Source organism: Urocitellus parryii, chromosome 1 (assembly GCF_045843805.1).
Source record: "Urocitellus parryii isolate mUroPar1 chromosome 1, mUroPar1.hap1, whole genome shotgun sequence".
In the NCBI taxonomy this organism is placed as follows: Eukaryota; Metazoa; Chordata; class Mammalia; order Rodentia; family Sciuridae; genus Urocitellus; species Urocitellus parryii.
Genome location: NC_135531.1, coordinates 226566689 through 226583588, shown reverse-complemented (window position 1 = coordinate 226583588; position 16900 = coordinate 226566689). Strand labels below are relative to the sequence as shown.

Here is a 16900-nt window from a genome sequence, read left to right as displayed (position 1 = left end):
TCCTCATTCTCATAGTGCCTGAGTGATATAAACTACTGTGGATGAACTCAGTAGCATAGTGAGAATTCCCAACTATATATCTCTAAGCATATACCTCTTTCTGTGATCTAAACCTGTAGGACTAGTTTCTTTACTTCTGTATATCTCAAATAGTTAAAACTCAATGATCGAATTAACAACTGTCCCTCTCTACCTGGACCTTATCTAGTAGTAGTTCCTATTTTACCATCTATTTAGTTGCCTAGGCCAAAATCTTTCATCTAATTTCCCCCCTTGATTTTTGGAGTGGTTATTTTGGTTTTTTAAAAAAAAATAGTTTAAACCTGTTTGATGCAGTTTTTTTATTGTTGATTATATGTTCTAATTTTTATTAATGTAAAGTCAGAAGTTATTTGACAGGGTTTTTTTTGGTGGGTGGGGGAATGGTGCTGGAGTTTGAACCCAGGTCCTTAAATGCACTAAGCACATGATCTTCTATTGAGCTACATTAAAAATGTGCAGTAATTTGTTTCATCAAAGGAGGTTAATTCAGTGTTCTAAATCATCATTTTTTAAAAAAATCAGTTTTCTGAGATGAAAAAAAACTTGATTAGTTCTCTTACTTTCACTTAGAGAATGATGTTGTATTATTACAGCATTATTTATAATAGTCATTTCTGCTGAGAAAGTAACACAGCTTCCTGCCATATCCATTCTTCAATTATTGCATGCTCATTTTGTTCCCCAGGATGTTAAAACTTCTCAAATAGAAACTGTCTCTTATTGCTATATGTCCTTCTTATAGTAATTTTGTAGACATTATAGATCATTTTAGTAATGGTTGACTTTTTTTTTTTTTTTTTTTGGTACCAGGGATTGAATGCAGGGACTCTCAACCATTGAGCCACACCCCCAGCCCAATTTTTTTTTTTTTTTTAAGACAGAGTCTCACTGAGTTGCTTAGCGCCTCACTTTTGCTAAGGCTGGCTGGCTTTGAACTTGAAATCATCCTGCCTCAGCCTCCTGAGCTGCTGGGATTACAGGTGTGTGCCTCTGCGCCTGGTAGTAATGGTTGACTTTTTTTTTTCCCTTTAAATGTTTTTTTAGTTGTAGATAACACACACAGTATCTTTATCTTTATGTGATGCTGAGGATTGAACCCAGTGCCTCACACATGCCAGGCAGACGCTTGACCAATAAGCTACAGCCTCAGCCCTTAATGGTTGACTTTTAAAGCTTAAGTTTGTAAGCAACAGTTTCAAGTGAATGCTGCCTTTTGCACCCCATATATTACCTACAGATAGGCAGAATAGATATAAACTGAGATTATAGATGTAAATTATGAGAGATTAAAGGCATTAGAATTTGTTTGGGTTTACATTGATCACTGGATTTATTGACCAATAAACTCTTAACTGAAATTTCACTCTTATTGAATTCTTTAAAAAGTAAGATGTCCTGCTGGCTTTATTCCCATTTTTGGTTTATCTTTGCTATTTAGAATAAAATTGTTTTGAAAACAATAAGCCAGGAGGAACAAAGACTTACTTTTTTGTTTTGTTTAGTTTTTACCTAATATTCAGTTAGAGAAGTTTAGCTCTCATGCTTTCTTTCAGGGCCAGTGGGCTGCTTCTCATTTGCATTTGTTTTTTTCTTTAGATATTAGGATCAAGGAAGAAGAACCTGATCCTGAAGAGTGGCAGCTCAGTGGTGATTCTACATTGAATACCAATGATCTAACACACTTAAGAGTACAGGTGGTAGATGAAGAAGGGGACCAACAACATCAAGAAGGAAAAAGACTTCGGAGGGTAGCTTGCACCTGTCCCAACTGTAAAGAAGGCGGTGGGAGGTATGCATACATGAACCATACTCCTTATGTTTTTGTTTTTGTTTGTTTGTTTTTAAGAGTACTAATATCACCACCCCAGATTTTTAAAATATCACATGCCATGTCACTTAATTTGGAAAATTATTCATTACATGATCATTTTTGGGTGTGTGACTGTAAAAGAGTGTGATATAAATTAGAAAATAAAAATATATGAAATTGAATTTTCAGATATGAATGCCTTTAAAACTTAAATTATGTAGTTTTTTAAAAACAATGTAACAGATGTAATTTTATTGGCCCATATTAGAAATAATACTGTTAGCAAACTAGCAATGGGTTTTGCTTAAATACAGATTAAAAAAATTCTTGAGTATTGCAGTTACATAAAAATATTGTTTTTATTAGAAAATTCAGAAATATCTGATAAGCACAAACATTTCCATTTTCAACAGAAATGGGAGGGAATAAATGGCCTTAATGGGGGGGAATTTTTTTTAGTATTTCAAGTCAGTTTTTTTTTTTTAAACTAAATACTAAGACAATAACATGAAAGGAATAAACTCAAACCATTAGTATTTGTGTCAAATGTTAAGCTTATTGACTAAGAGACTGTGACTCATTTTTAAACAATACCTCAAATAATTGATGTAGCAATGTTGAAGATGATGCATAAATTATGCATCAGGCCAACGTTTGAGAAAGAGAAAACTTGGATAGCAGTATTGTTATCAGGCAAGATGGGATTAAGGTTTAAAGCTTCAAGTGGACAGACATGCATATATTTCTTGTTAATAATATGAAGTTTCCATCAAACAGATTTAATATTCATAGTACTTTTTTCTATAGCTTTGAAATACATGAGCAAAAACTGGTAGAACTGTAAAGCTATACTGAACAATTTCTTGGTCATAGTGAAAGGTCTTAACACACTACTGTAAAGTACTGTTTAAGTGACAAAATATACTGTAAAATAGAAGGGTGTATATAAATATATGCAGTTTATCTGACAAGATCAACTTTCTCTGCCTTTTTGGATTGGTCTTATTAGCTGATTTGTACACTGGCCAGCCCATTTGCAATATTACTACTACTGCTGCTATTACTACTACTACTGATAGCTAATATCTGCTAACATTGTGAACTTAATATATTCCAGTATGTCTTATTAAGTGAGTTATAGAGAAGTGGAATGACTCAAGAACAAACATAAATACTTACTCCAAAAATTTTGCCATTATACTACTATCTATAGAGTGAATCAGCTTTTGCATTACATTCTTAGGTGTTTGCATTTATTGTAATCAGTTGTTTTAAATTTATTTGTTCAAAAAAATTCTTGTCAGGCAATAACTTCTGAAATTCTCATTTTAGAGGAACTTATGAAAATCAAATCTAATTGTAGACCTAGGCCTGGCCTGTTTTATTTGTTCTTTAAAGTAAAAATCTTTTAATTAATTTCTATGTGCTACACTAACATATTCCTAAAAATTCAGCAATATAGAATAATATTTTAAAACACCAAAATCCTAACCTACTTTAATATTAACCACTATAGCACTTTGTTATGTATCCTTTCAGATATCACATGTATTTTAAAGTAGAATCATTATCTCCTCACTGTTTTATTTGTCTCTTCTTATTTTGAAAACTTTGTCACCATATTTCCAAGTTTAGTTTGTATCATTTTTATGTCTGAAGTATTCTTTTGCATGATGTGTAATAATTTAGTATCTCCTTTTGTTGGGGCTTGTCATCATCCTCACATAGGTCTTTGCACATTTGTCTGATTATCTCATTAGTATAAATTGGCAGAACTAGAATTGCTGGGTCAAAGAATTTTCTGCTAGAAAGGCTGAATCAATTTCAACTCCCACCAGCGTTGTATTAGAATATCTTCATTTTCACATCCTGACCAACACTGGATTTTGTTATTAAATATATATATTTTTTAGTTGTAGATGGACACAATGCCTTTATTTTATTTGTTTTTTTTTTTAAAGAGAGAGAGAGAGAGAGAGAAGAGAATTTTATTTTTAATATTTATTTTTTAGTTCTCGGCAGACACAACATCTTTGTTGGTATGTGGTGCTGAGGATCGAACCCGGGCCGCACGCACTCCAGGCGAGCGCGCTACCAGTTGAGCCACATCCCCAGCCCTTATTTGTTTGTTTATATGTGGTGCTGAGGATCAAATCCAGGGCCTTGTGCAAGCAAGGCAAGCGCTCTACTACTGAGCCACAACCCCAGTCCCAAACACTGGATTTTAATCATATTTTTTAACCTTTTAAAGCTGACATGTGAAAATAATATCAGTATTGTTTTACTTGGCGAGGTTGAACATTTTTTTGGTTGTTACTTTGCCATTTTAAAATTTCTTGTGAATTGTTTGTCTTTTGTGAATCTGTTAATTTGTGTATTAACTGTCATGTGCAAATATTTTTTGCCAATTTTATATTGCCTTCAGCTTTATGTCAATAGTTTGCAGAATGCATTGTTATATAAGTAGTTCCATCGTATGGTTGACAGACTTTTTTTTAAACACAAAATTTAAATTGGTCAGTGTTTTATTAGATTCCTTGTTATCATGTATTAAAAGCCTGGAATTATAAAAATATTCACTTACTTTTTTTCTAGGACATGTTTTACTTTGTTTTTAAAAATAGCTTCCTATAAGTAATAAAAATCAAGGTTCTTAAGAAGAAAACTATATTGTCTATTAAAACTCTTTTGAACAATATACAACTAGTGTGTGTGTGTATATGTGTGTGTGTGTGTATGAGATAGGAACACTTGTATAAATTGCAATTGTTGCACCTAATTAGTAGAAGCACTAACATATAGTAAGTCCAAAATATTTCATAACATTCTGCAACGAAGAGAAGTGGCATGTAAGATTTTTTTAAAAATAGAATTTTGGCCCTTTTTTTCCCAATCATTTTCTTAAAATTTTTTTAAAAGGAATACGAGCGGGCTAGAGATGTGGCTCAAGCGGTAGCGCGCTCGCCTGGCATGCGTGCAGCCTGGGTTCGATCCTCAGCACCACATACAAACAAAGATGTTGTGTCCGCCGAGAACTAAGAAAAAATAAATAAATATTTAAAAAAAAAAAGAATACGAGCAAGATGGCATTTTTTGAGAGTTAATTTAATTCATCTTTAGAAAACTGCGTTTTGTTTCCCTTTTTGAGCAAGGTGTAAAAATAATAAAAACATTCATTTAGCCAATATTTATTGAGCAGAACCAACCTTGAGAAACACTAGTGGAGGAGACATCTTGATTGTAATAATGTAAAATAGAATTCTAAAGACATTATTGTGTAGGTTTTGTGTGCATTAAAGCCTTGATCCATATTTTTTAAGTTAATTTGTAAAATCTGTTTTGTCAGCATTTAGTTTGTCTTGTTTTCTCCCACCTTAACCAAGAGAAACTAGATTTATTCAACTTTTCTTAACTCCACCCAGAATTTTGCATTGTTTATTCTGTGTCACTATCTTGTGGTCATTAAATCACTATGCACTTACGAATAGAAACTTAAAATTGTTAGTTTTTTAGGTTATCTAATAGGTGCTAGTGGCTCTATAATAGCTATTAGTGGTATCTAATTATGTGTCAGTCAAGAAGAATTGTAAGCTGGGCCCAATGGCACACGCCTGTAATCCCAGTGGCTCAGGAGGTGGAAATAGGAGGATCGTGAGTTCAAAGCCAGCCTCAGCACCTGCGAGGCTGCTAAGCAATCAGTGAGACCCTGTCTCTAAATAAAATAGAAAATAGGGCTGGGGATATGGTTCAATGGTCAAGTGCTCCCGAGTTTAGTCACCTTCCCCCGCAAAAAGATGTGTGAATCTTTGTTGAGAAATTCACTTCAGTCCCTTTCCCTTCTGTCATAGGACATGGCAAAAATTCATATCTAGCATATTTAGATCTTAATCTTGAATTAAATACCCCCACCTTTTCTTTTTGTGGTGCTTGGGATTGAACCCAGCACTCCATACATGTTAGTCAAGTGCTCTACTGCCGAGCTACAGCCCTAGCCTCAAATTTCCTTTTGAAGTGGACATCTTTATTTTATTTTATGTGGTGCTGAGGATCCTACCCAGCGCCCCGCGCATGCCAGGCAAGCGCGTTACCGCTTGAGCCACATCTCCAGCCCCCATTTTTTTCTTTCTTAGATAGATACTGATCCCATTTTAAACAGTGAATATTTCTCTTATGATTCAATTGAAAAATCTTTCCCTACTAATTTTTTGGTTTTTTGAGAACCCAAATTTGTTGTGTTGAATTGTTAGATTCTTAGGCTTTGTTAGTGCTCCCAGGCTAAATTTTGCTGAGTTTGTAAAATAACACTTTTGAGTTTATAAAAAGCACATTGATTCACCTAAGTGGTAATCTTAGAGGAGAGGCAAGAGGTCATGAATATACAAGTGAACTGAATTGGGTTGTCTGTGAAATTGCTATGGTGAACACAATACGTAAAATTGGTTTGTACACTACTAGCCACAAACATTGCTGTTTTTCTTAGGGCTATTAAGGATAAAGCAAATTTTTAAGAAGCTGAATGAAATGGAAACAATCAAACTTTGGCATTGCAAGTGAGCCAGAAAAACCTTTCACTCAAGAAACCCAGCTCTTTGAAGAGAGTTGTAGAAAATGGGGGTGGACTGGAGCAGGAACTAGAATTGTGTTAGATTATGACATCCTTGCCCTTGAGACAACAGCATGACTCCTCCTTGTCTTTACTTATGCTATTCCTCTGCCTGGAATGCCTTCCCTCCTTTCTATCTAAATCCTACCCACCTCCTCCACGAAGTCTTCTCTAACTACTGGAGCCCACATTGATGTCTCCCTGTTCAGAACACCTATGGCACCTAACAGCCAGCACTGCACCGTTTAGCACTGTTTGTCCTATGGCAATTTCACATGCTACTGAGTGTGAGTACATTAAAATATAAATGTGGGGAAATATGCATTTTTCCAGTAAAATTTGAGAAACAATAGGTGTATTGTATACAGGAGGATTTATAGGATATGGAAAGTTTATAGGCTACACCTAGACTGTGAGATTGGGGGAGGAGGGCCAATGGGGGATTAAATATACTGTTAAATCTCAGAGAAACATTGCAAAGTTTATACAATGTGATTTTGGTAATTGTTGTGTCCAAAACGTCATGTTAAAAAAAAAAACTGCAATTTTAATAACAGCCTGATTTTTGTTGTAGTCTTTAATACTGTCCCTATAATAGTTCTAGAATCAAAAAAGTTTAGATGCCTCTGTTCACTCATCAAAGCACGTGTCTCCCAAACTCTGTTGTTGGTATCAAATACTGAAATGTAATGTCAAATTATATGACATGGAAAAGATGTTATTTTGTTATATCCCTTATGTATTATTTTGGATATCTTTGCATAATTTATGGCAGAAGTAATTTAACTGTAAAAGTAATTTTGATTTCATTGAATGATGTGAGTTAAGACCATAGCTTTAGCTAAATTTAAAAAAAATCAAAAAAGCTTTGTCCAAAGTTAACATATATACAAAGTGTAGCTATTCAAATATTTTAAAAATATGCTTAAATCGCGTTGATTTATTTGAATAAATATGCTTAAATCATGTTAATTTATTTACAGTCTGCTTAAACTACCTATATTCTTTTTAATCATGCCCATGCTCAGTTAAATTTGTGCATTTATATTTTGGTTTAAATATTTAAAAAATTATCTGACATGACATGACTATTTTAATAATAACAGTTTCCCATACAGTTAATTGAATTGGGCTTATGCCTAGTATTTGAGAATTGTTTTCGACAGACTAGTAAAGAGCTTTACTGTACATTCATGTATATTCATAATTACATAATTCTTGAGTATATTTACACTTGGAAGGCAATCATTAATTCTGAAGTAAAGTTAACATGTAAAACATGTTTAAAATATATAAATTTTTATTTAAAGAGATAAAAGTAGTTTTGATTTCTGATTTCATGTTGATAATGTCTTTTTGAAACACAACATGAGGATGGATATATGATATAAATGGTAATGTCCATTTGAATACTTTCATATAAGTGTATATTATTCTGTGTGTTTTTTTTTTTTTTAGAGGTACCAATCTTGGGAAAAAGAAGCAACACATTTGTCATATACCAGGATGTGGTAAAGTCTATGGGAAGACCTCACATCTGAGAGCGCATCTGCGTTGGCATTCTGGAGAGCGCCCTTTTATTTGTAACTGGATGTTCTGTGGCAAAAGATTTACTCGAAGTGATGAATTACAGAGGCACAGAAGGACACATACAGGTTAATAATATTTTATATTTGATTTTTTTTTATGCATTTGTGTGCTGGGGATTGATCCAAGGACCTTGCATATACTAAACATACGCTATACCCTGAGCTTTACCCCCATTCCCTCTAATATTTGTTGAATTTAATCTTGATGACTAATTATATCACAGTTTTACCTTCAGTAACACTAATATAAAAACATTAATTCCAAAGAATAAGCCAATGTGAACTATCTTATAAAACTAAGTTTTGTTTTATGAAGATTTTGGTTAGCTTTTGTTGACATTGTAGAATATCTTAAGAGCCACCTATTTTGTTCATTTTAAATTGGTTACTTTTACTCTTGATCCATCTTGTTGTTCTTTCCTCCTAACACTGTAGCAAAGAGTAAACTTTTTCTTCTATTAAATTTGGGTATTTCACTATTCCTATTAGTAATTTATCTTGAGATAAGGGAAAGACATTCCACTGAAGAATACCCAAGGCATTGTTGAGGTTGAAACTCTCCTTTGATTTTTAAAAAATTTTCTTATTGGTGTATTGTAGTTATACATAATAGTGGGATTTATTATGCCATATTTGTACATGAACATTATTTGGTTGTTTTTACATAGCATTATGTGATTGTTACATGAGGTAGACCCCAGGACTGATCCAAGCTGAAGTCTAATGTACTAATAATTTAGAGATAGTTTCCTCCTGCTACCATGTAAAAATTACATGATCAATGTATTTATTTAAGCTGGGGCTGTAGCTCATTGACAGAGTACTTGCCTAGCACGTGTGAGGCATTGGGTTCGATCCTTAGCACCACATAAAAATAAATAAAATAAAGGCATGCTGTTCATCTAAAACTAAAAAAAAAATTTAAAGCATTCATTCATCAGTCTATGATCAACATTAAAGAATTGGAAAATAGATACTGTTATGCAATTTTTAGAGAGTTTAGAAGAAAAAAAGCATGGTGAAATGAAGAGCAGTGTTGGATTAAGTCTGCAACATCTGGATTCCAATCTAAGTTCTCTAGTAGATAAGCAAATAAACTGTCCCTGTTTCTGCTTTATGCTTTTTACTTTGGCTTTAAATACTGTATAAAACAATCAGTGAAGTATAAAGCATTACACAGATATTCTACTTCTATATCTTTCATTAGGTACTAGTCAGATAAGATTAACTTGCAACAAACAGTATATGCAAATAGAAGCCAGGCCTGGTGACACATGCTTGTAATCCCAGTTTCTTTTGAGGGTGAGACAGGAGGATTTTGAGTTCACAGCCAGCCTCAGCAATTTAGTGAGACCCTGTCTCTAAATCAAATACCAAAAAGGGGGTAGGGGTAGCTGGGGATTCCCTGGTACCCCTCTGCCCAAAAAAAAGGTAGATAGTGAAAAGATTTTACATTATAGTTTGTGCTATTGGATATTCTCAGAAGGAAAGATAATTATTGCTTGAGATATAAAGGCATCCTTGGGTAGTGAACCTTAAAACTTTTCTTTAGTGCAATTTGGTCAGTAAGTTTTAAAAGGAAATAATGTAAATGGAGGAAAAAGTCTATGATCAAATAAGTGGGTTAAAGAGGATATAAATACCTACAAGGGAGTACTTCTTAGAATTTTTAAATTGAAAGCTAAATGAACATCATATGTCTTTAATGGATGGTATAATATGTATAAGTTTTCCCAACCTCATTTGATCATTGTGCTATTTGTTGTGGAACACCTCTTATGACTGATCTTCAAAAAAAATATTGGGAAGTATTTTTCTAAAAAATGGTGGTGTGTTGATGGAAGTAAGAGCACGAGTGAAGTTTAAAGTTTTTACATAAACTATTTCTGTTATGTAGGATTGAGGCATGTTGTAGAAGGACCTGTAAAGGCAATGGAGCATCTGAACTATTGGGTTATCTTGAAGTTACCCTTGCATTCCATATCATTTAGTACAAAGATGAAGTTTTATAGTGTAATATTTGGGGAAATTAGTCTGATGTTTTATTGGCTTGGAGAAGGTAAGACTAGGAGGTTATTGTGTTGTGGTTAATGCATTAGGGCTAATATGGACTTACCTAGAGTAAAGGTACAGAAATGAAAGCTAGGTAAACCTTGTTGGGGGTGGGGGTGTACTAGAGGTTGAACTCAGATGTGCTTTATCACTGAGCCACATTCCCATCCCTTTTCTTTCTTTTTTTTTTTTTTTAATTTTTTAGTTGTAGTTGGACATAATACCTTTATTTTATTTATTTTTATGTGGTGCTGAGGATCAAACCCAGCATCTCACAAATGCTAGCAAGGGCTCTACCTCTGAGCCACAATCCCAGCCCTCATTTTTTTTTTTTTTTTTTTTTTTTTTTTTAATTTTGAGATAGGGTCTCACTAAGTTGCTTAGGGCCTCCCTAAGTGCTAAGGCCAGCCTTCAACTTGCAATCCTCTTGCCTCAGCCTCCCAAACTGCTGGGATTGCATGGTGCTGAGGATCAAACCCAGGTTCTCGTACCTGCAAGGCAAGTGCTCTGCTGCTGAGCCACAACACTCAGCCCCACTAAAACATTTTTATTTATTTATTTTGATGCAGTGCTGAGGATTGAACCCAGGGCCTTGCATGTGCGAGGCGAGCGCTCTACCACTGAGCCATAATCCCAATCCCCCCACTAAAACATTTTTGAAGAAAGAAATTAAGAAACTGTTTACTAGATTTATTGATTGATTTCACTCTTGATTCCTTTTAGGTTCGCCTTTGTCTTCTCTTTCATAACCCTCTTATGTAGTAGATTATTGATATAGTAGAAATTCAATCTGTCTTTTGTATTAAGTATTCTTGCTAGAAAGTAAATTTAGGCATCATTTATTAACACCTTTAAAATCTTAGTATATCAAGCTGATATTGGTTATTCCAACTGAAACCATGTCAGGTAGCCATCTCCATTATTCTTGATACTACTCAATCTTTCTGAGCCTCAAGCTTACACATCTTTGCTTTACTTTGGAAATGCTCAGTGTTGTTACTTGAGTTCATATTTAAGAGTTGAAAGTTTAGTATTGTGGATATGAAAAGAAGTGTGTTACATATAAATGATTGTGTTTATTAGCTGGTTTCTATTTCTTTCACCTTGATGGTTTCCAAGTTTCCAAACAAATGTTAAATAGTATTGAACCCAGGACCTTGTGCACTCTACCACTGAGCTAAGTTAAATTGCCCAGGCTGGCCTCGAACTTATGGTCTTCCTGACTCAACCTCTAAAGTCACAGGGACTACAGGCTTTAACAGAGGTGTTTCAAATCAAAATATTATTATAGTTTATTAATAGTCTCATACAATATGTTTGAGGATTGCTTTTCATCCAGAAGTAAAGATGGAATTAATTTTGGGGAGAGATTCAATAAGAGGAATCTTGAGGAAGCAGCTCATGAAACTAATACAATTTTAGTAGATCCCTGCTTTTCACTCTCAACCATCAGTTTTGGCTTTAAGAGAGATCTGACTATTTGAGATTGAATTTTTAAAACTAAGTAACAATTTTTTTTTTCTTAACAGGTGAGAAGAAATTTGTTTGTCCAGAATGTTCAAAACGTTTTATGAGAAGTGACCACCTTGCCAAACATATTAAAACACATCAAAACAAAAAAGTTATCCACTCTAGCAGTACAGTGCTAGCCTCTGTGGAAGCTGGGCGAGATGATACTTTGATAACTGCAGGAGGAACAACACTTATCCTTGCAAATATTCAACAAGGTTCTGTTTCAGGGATAGGAACTGTTAATACTTCTGCCACCAGCAATCAGGATATCCTTACCAACACTGAAATACCTTTACAGCTTGTGACAGTTTCTGGAAATGAGACAATGGAGTAAATATTACACAAATACTTATTCATTGTGGTTATTTTTATACAGTAGTGAGAAGAATATTGTTCCTAAGTTCTTAGATATCTTTTTATTGATGTGCAAAAATTTTTGGATTGACAGTAACTTGGTTATACATGACACTGAAATGCCTTACTTTGTATGATATTCCATAGTATATTAAAAATGGTAAAATTGCATGGGTTTTGTAGGTACTTTTGGAATCTAGAAGAAATGAAATTTTACCAAGTTATATAAAGAGAAAATTGAATTTAACAATGCGAATGGTAGTCTAACCAAATGCATCAATCCTGTGTGGTTTAGTGTAAAAATGAGAACATGTTGGTATTTATCTATTGTAAGATAAAAAAAAAAAAAGTTGGTGGGTGAAAGAAATCATGTTATGATAAAAATTTTTGTAATTTTCTTGATGACTGGAATTTTTATTATGCATAACTGACAAATCAAGTTTCCAAGCAAATGTTACATAGTGTAGGCTTTACTTAGCTTATCAATTTGTCATTTTGAAGCTAATTATTTTAATTAGGTTAACTATGTACAATATTTTAAGCATTACTCTTGTAAGATTTTGAAAACTACATTTTAACATGGAACTCTAGGGATAGTCACCTTTTAAATCCTGTTGAAAAGCCATGTTTAAGATTTAATTTGCCAAAATAATGTCTTGTTAATATTCTTTCAATAACGAAGTTGGGCAATATAACCAATGTTTAAAAAAAGTTTAAAATGTATAGGTTGAGGCATTTGGGTGGTAAGAAAATGTTATAGTGAATTAGCCCTTTTCTTGAATATTGGAGGACCAAAAAAAAGAAAAAGAAAGAAAAATAAATAAGGTGTATTGCGTCTTAGCGGTGATTTTTATCCAATCTTGTTTCCAAAAACCATGTCTGCCAGGGCCTTAAAAGCCATCATGTAAATTACCAATAAAGTATAACATATGCAAACATAACAAAATCACTTCCATAGTGACAATACTCCAACCATATGGATATTAGTCATAGAAAACTAGACGTTTTATGATATTTTTTTAAGTTTTTTTTGTTTGTTTGTTTTTTTGTCTAGGTAGTCAGTCTGCACTTAAATATCAACCATTTTCCTTTTTTTTTGCTTCTTCCCTTAAAATTTATATGTATCCAATACATTTAATTGAGAAACGTATGTTTTTTATTATGCTGTATTTTCTTTTTATTTTTTAATTATTGTTTATATTTTCAATTAAAAATGTACAAAATAAAGTTACATTGCTGGTCTTGTAAGAGCTATACAATTTTCCTAAATGTATACCTATAACTGCAGCAGTTCACCTATTTCAGAAATTTGGAATTCTGTTCATTTGTTATCTTTAAGACCACCTCAGATTTAAAGGCTACCTTATTGTACGTTTCAAGTGTATTATAACAGTGTGGTAGTTAATAAAACACTATTTTTTTTTCTTTTGAGTTTGTTGTATTCCTATGCATTTAAAATATTGTAGTGGTATGGGATAAGAAAATTTGTGTCTTATTTTTTAATTTAGCCATTTTCAGATGCTTGATTTTAGACACTGAAATTGTAAACAGGTATATTTATTTAAGAAGCGTTGTATAGAAAATTAAATTGGCAATTTAATTTTTCACCTAAGAATGACTTTGTTAAATATAGCTTTTGGGGAAAAAAAAATCTTATTAACCCTTAGCCTATGTGAATTCATATTAGCTTTATCAATTCCATTTGCAACCTCTTTTGTTTCCCCTTTAAAGCAGTACATTTTTTTAAAGAAGCACTGAACATAATTCAACTGTAATCCAGGTTTAGACACAGTTTAATAATAGTTCATTTCCAAAATAAAAGCTATCATAAGTGAAGCCATGAAATTTCCTAACACTTGATTTTAATACATTGCACTAATTTTCTAAAACAACTCTTGAGTAACCAATATTTACAATAGATGGAATATTTATGAAAAATCTGCCATCAGGTGTATTTTTGTGTGTACATATTTGTATATATAGAACCCAGGCAATTATATGAACGAGGAAATAAGAGTCTGTATGTCATGTCTTAACACCAGAACTAGAGTGCAGAGTGTGAAACTTTTCCAAAAGTATAGGGTCTGGAAAAGGAGCAGACATCTTGTTTCAAAAGCCAAAAGCTTTCTCAGGACTGAAATAAAAATCTTAACTGCCATAGAGAAAGGGAAGCTTTTCTGGCTTTAATTGTTCATCTAGGTCAGAAAGTGCAGAATCCCTGAGATAGGAAGGGAATGATAGGTTTTCCCAAAAGAAGATTGTTAAATCAGTGCATTTAAAACAACAAAAACAATAACAAAAACTTATTTTTTGTTGTAGTTGAACACAATACTTTTATTTCATTTGTTTATCTTTATGTGGCACTGAGGATCAAACCCAGGGCCTCGCACATGCTAGGCTAGTGCTCTACCACAACCCAGGCCTATTTTGTATTTTACTTAGAGGCAGAGTCTCCCTGAGTTGCTTCGGCCTCACTTCGGGTCTCACTTTTTCTGTGGCTGGCTTTGAACTCTGGATTCTCCTGTTTCAGCCTTGTTTGTTACATTTTTAAATGCATAAGAGAACCCTAAACACATAAATTAAACATGGACAATTTTTCCAAATACGTAACTAAAAGCATGTGATATGGAAAGAAGATTCCTTGAAATTATAGAAATAATGGAATTTGATTGATTTGAAGTTAAAAGGATTAGAATTTGAATGTTTAAATCCCTTTAGATAATTTTTAGAGTCTTTTATTTTAATATTTATTTTTAGTTGTAGGAGGACACAATACCTTTTTTTTAAAAAAAAAAAATATTTATTTATTTATTTATTTTAGTTCTCGGCAGACACAACATCTTTGTTGGTATGTGGTGCTGAGGATCGAACCCGGGCCGCACGCATGGCCAGGCGAGCGCGCTACCACTTGAGCCACATCCCCAGCCCCACAATACCTTTATTTTATTTCTATGTGGCGCTGAGGATCAAACCCATGCATGCTAGGTGAGCGTTCTACCTCCGAGATACAACCCAGCCCATAGGGCCATTTTTTAATATTTAAGATTGTATGAAGACGATTATTCACTTAAACTGTCCCTTGAGTCAGGAGATTAAACCTTTTTAGAATGATAATAGAGTTGTTTCTAAATAATAATGGAATTTTATATTATTTATAGAGCATGTGATCCAAGAATTTCCAAACATCATTTAGAGACTAAACGCAACAAAGAAAAATACTCTTGAAAATTATTTAGTTTTTAGGTTTTGTTAGTATCCTTTAATATATTATTGATTTTAGATTTTTTTCCTAACAAAGTAGTTTAGTCTTAAGTGATTTTAAATATTTTTCTATTTTTAAAAAAAGTTGAATATCTTCTAGATATGTAATATTTGAAGAATTATTCTAAGGTAATTTTTTTTCTATTAAAAAAGTGTTTAGTGTGTATGAGTATTAACAACTTGTAATAGTTCACTAGTGGACTATTCCTCTATGAACCAAAAGAAAATACCACTTAAGAGCATCTCCTTTTCTGTAGATTGATGTTTAAGAGCTTTGAAAAGTGACTCAGTTAACAAAAAGTACACAAGATCTTTCAGCGAGATACACTTGTAAATAACTTTGGCCTTTGAAACAGTGAAAATGTTTAAAAATATTTTAAAACATTCAGATAAGCTGAAGCCATGTCATAGAAATAGTTCTTAACCAATATTGTTCAAACATCAGGAAATACTGGAGAGCTTTGTTTGTAAATTCGTATGTTTGGTTTCTTTTTTTTTTTTTTTTTAAGAGAGAGGGAGAGAGAGAAATTCAATATTTATTTTTTAGTTTTTGGCGGACACAACATCTTTGTATGTGGTGCTGAGGATCGAACCCGGGCCACACACATGCCAGGCGAGCTCGCTACCGCTTGAGCCACATCCCCAGCCCTGGCCTCATTTTTATAAAAATTCTTTTTAGATATTCATGGCAGTAAAGTATACTGACATACTAAGTGGAGTATGACTTACTCTAATTAGGGTCACATTCTTGTTGTAGATGATGTAGTTTCACTGGTGGTGTATTCGTATATGAACATAGGAAAGTTATTTCAATTCATTCCACTGTCATCTGTTCCCATCTCCCCTCTCTTCCCTTCATTCTCCTTTGTCTAATCAATGAACTTACACTCTCCCACCCCCCAATATTGTGTTAGCATTTTATGAGTAATATTCTTTAGTGTACGTACACCTGATTTTTTTTTTATCCATTCATCTGTTAAAGGGCACGTAGGTTGGTTCCATAGCTTAGCTATTGTGAATTGAGCTGCTGTAAACATTGACGTGGCTGCATCACTGTAGTATGCTGATTTTAAGTCCTTTGGGTATTTGCTGAGGAATGGAATAACTGGGTCAGATGGACATTCCAGGGGCTGTTTGATCCTTAGTACCACATAAAAATAAATAGATATTGTGTCCATGTATAACTAAAAAAAAAAAATTAAAGGTAGTTTCATTCCAAATTTTCTGAGGAAATCTCTTGCTTTCCATAGTGGTTGTACTAATTTTTCGCATGCAATCCTGCCAGCAACGTATGAATGTGCCTTTCCCTCCCACATCCTTGCCAACATTTATTGTTACTTGTATTCTTGATAATTGCCATTCTGACCAGAGTGAGATGGAATCTCAGTGTAGTTTTAATTTGCATTCCTCCTAATTGCTAGAGATGTTGAACATTTTTCACATTTGTTGACCATTTGTATTTCTTCTGTGAAGTTCCTGTACAGTTTCTTTGCCCATTTTTTGATTGGGTTATTTGTTTTTTTGGTGTTAGGTTCTTTGAGTTCTTTATATATCCTGGAGATTATATATCCTGCTCTATCTGAGGTGTAGGTGGCACAGATTTTCCCCCATTCTGTAGGCTCTGTTCATGTTCTTGATTGTTTCATTTGCTTTGAAGAAACTTTTTAGTTTGATACC

General features: G+C 33.4%; 1 protein-coding gene across 1 annotated transcript in view; it reads left to right on the top strand.

Moving 5' to 3' along the window:
• The window catches only part of Sp3 (Sp3 transcription factor), a 53108-nt gene extending 39715 nt beyond the window's left edge, over nt 1–13393 (top strand). Inside the window, exons 5-7 of the mRNA XM_077798836.1 lie at nt 1639–1831; nt 7914–8110; nt 11626–13393. Coding sequence (XP_077654962.1) covers nt 1639–1831; nt 7914–8110; nt 11626–11942 — 707 coding nt within the window. The 3' untranslated portion in view covers nt 11943–13393. The remainder of the gene's footprint in view (nt 1–1638; nt 1832–7913; nt 8111–11625) is intronic.
• Nucleotides 13394–16900: the final 3507 nt, after the last annotated feature.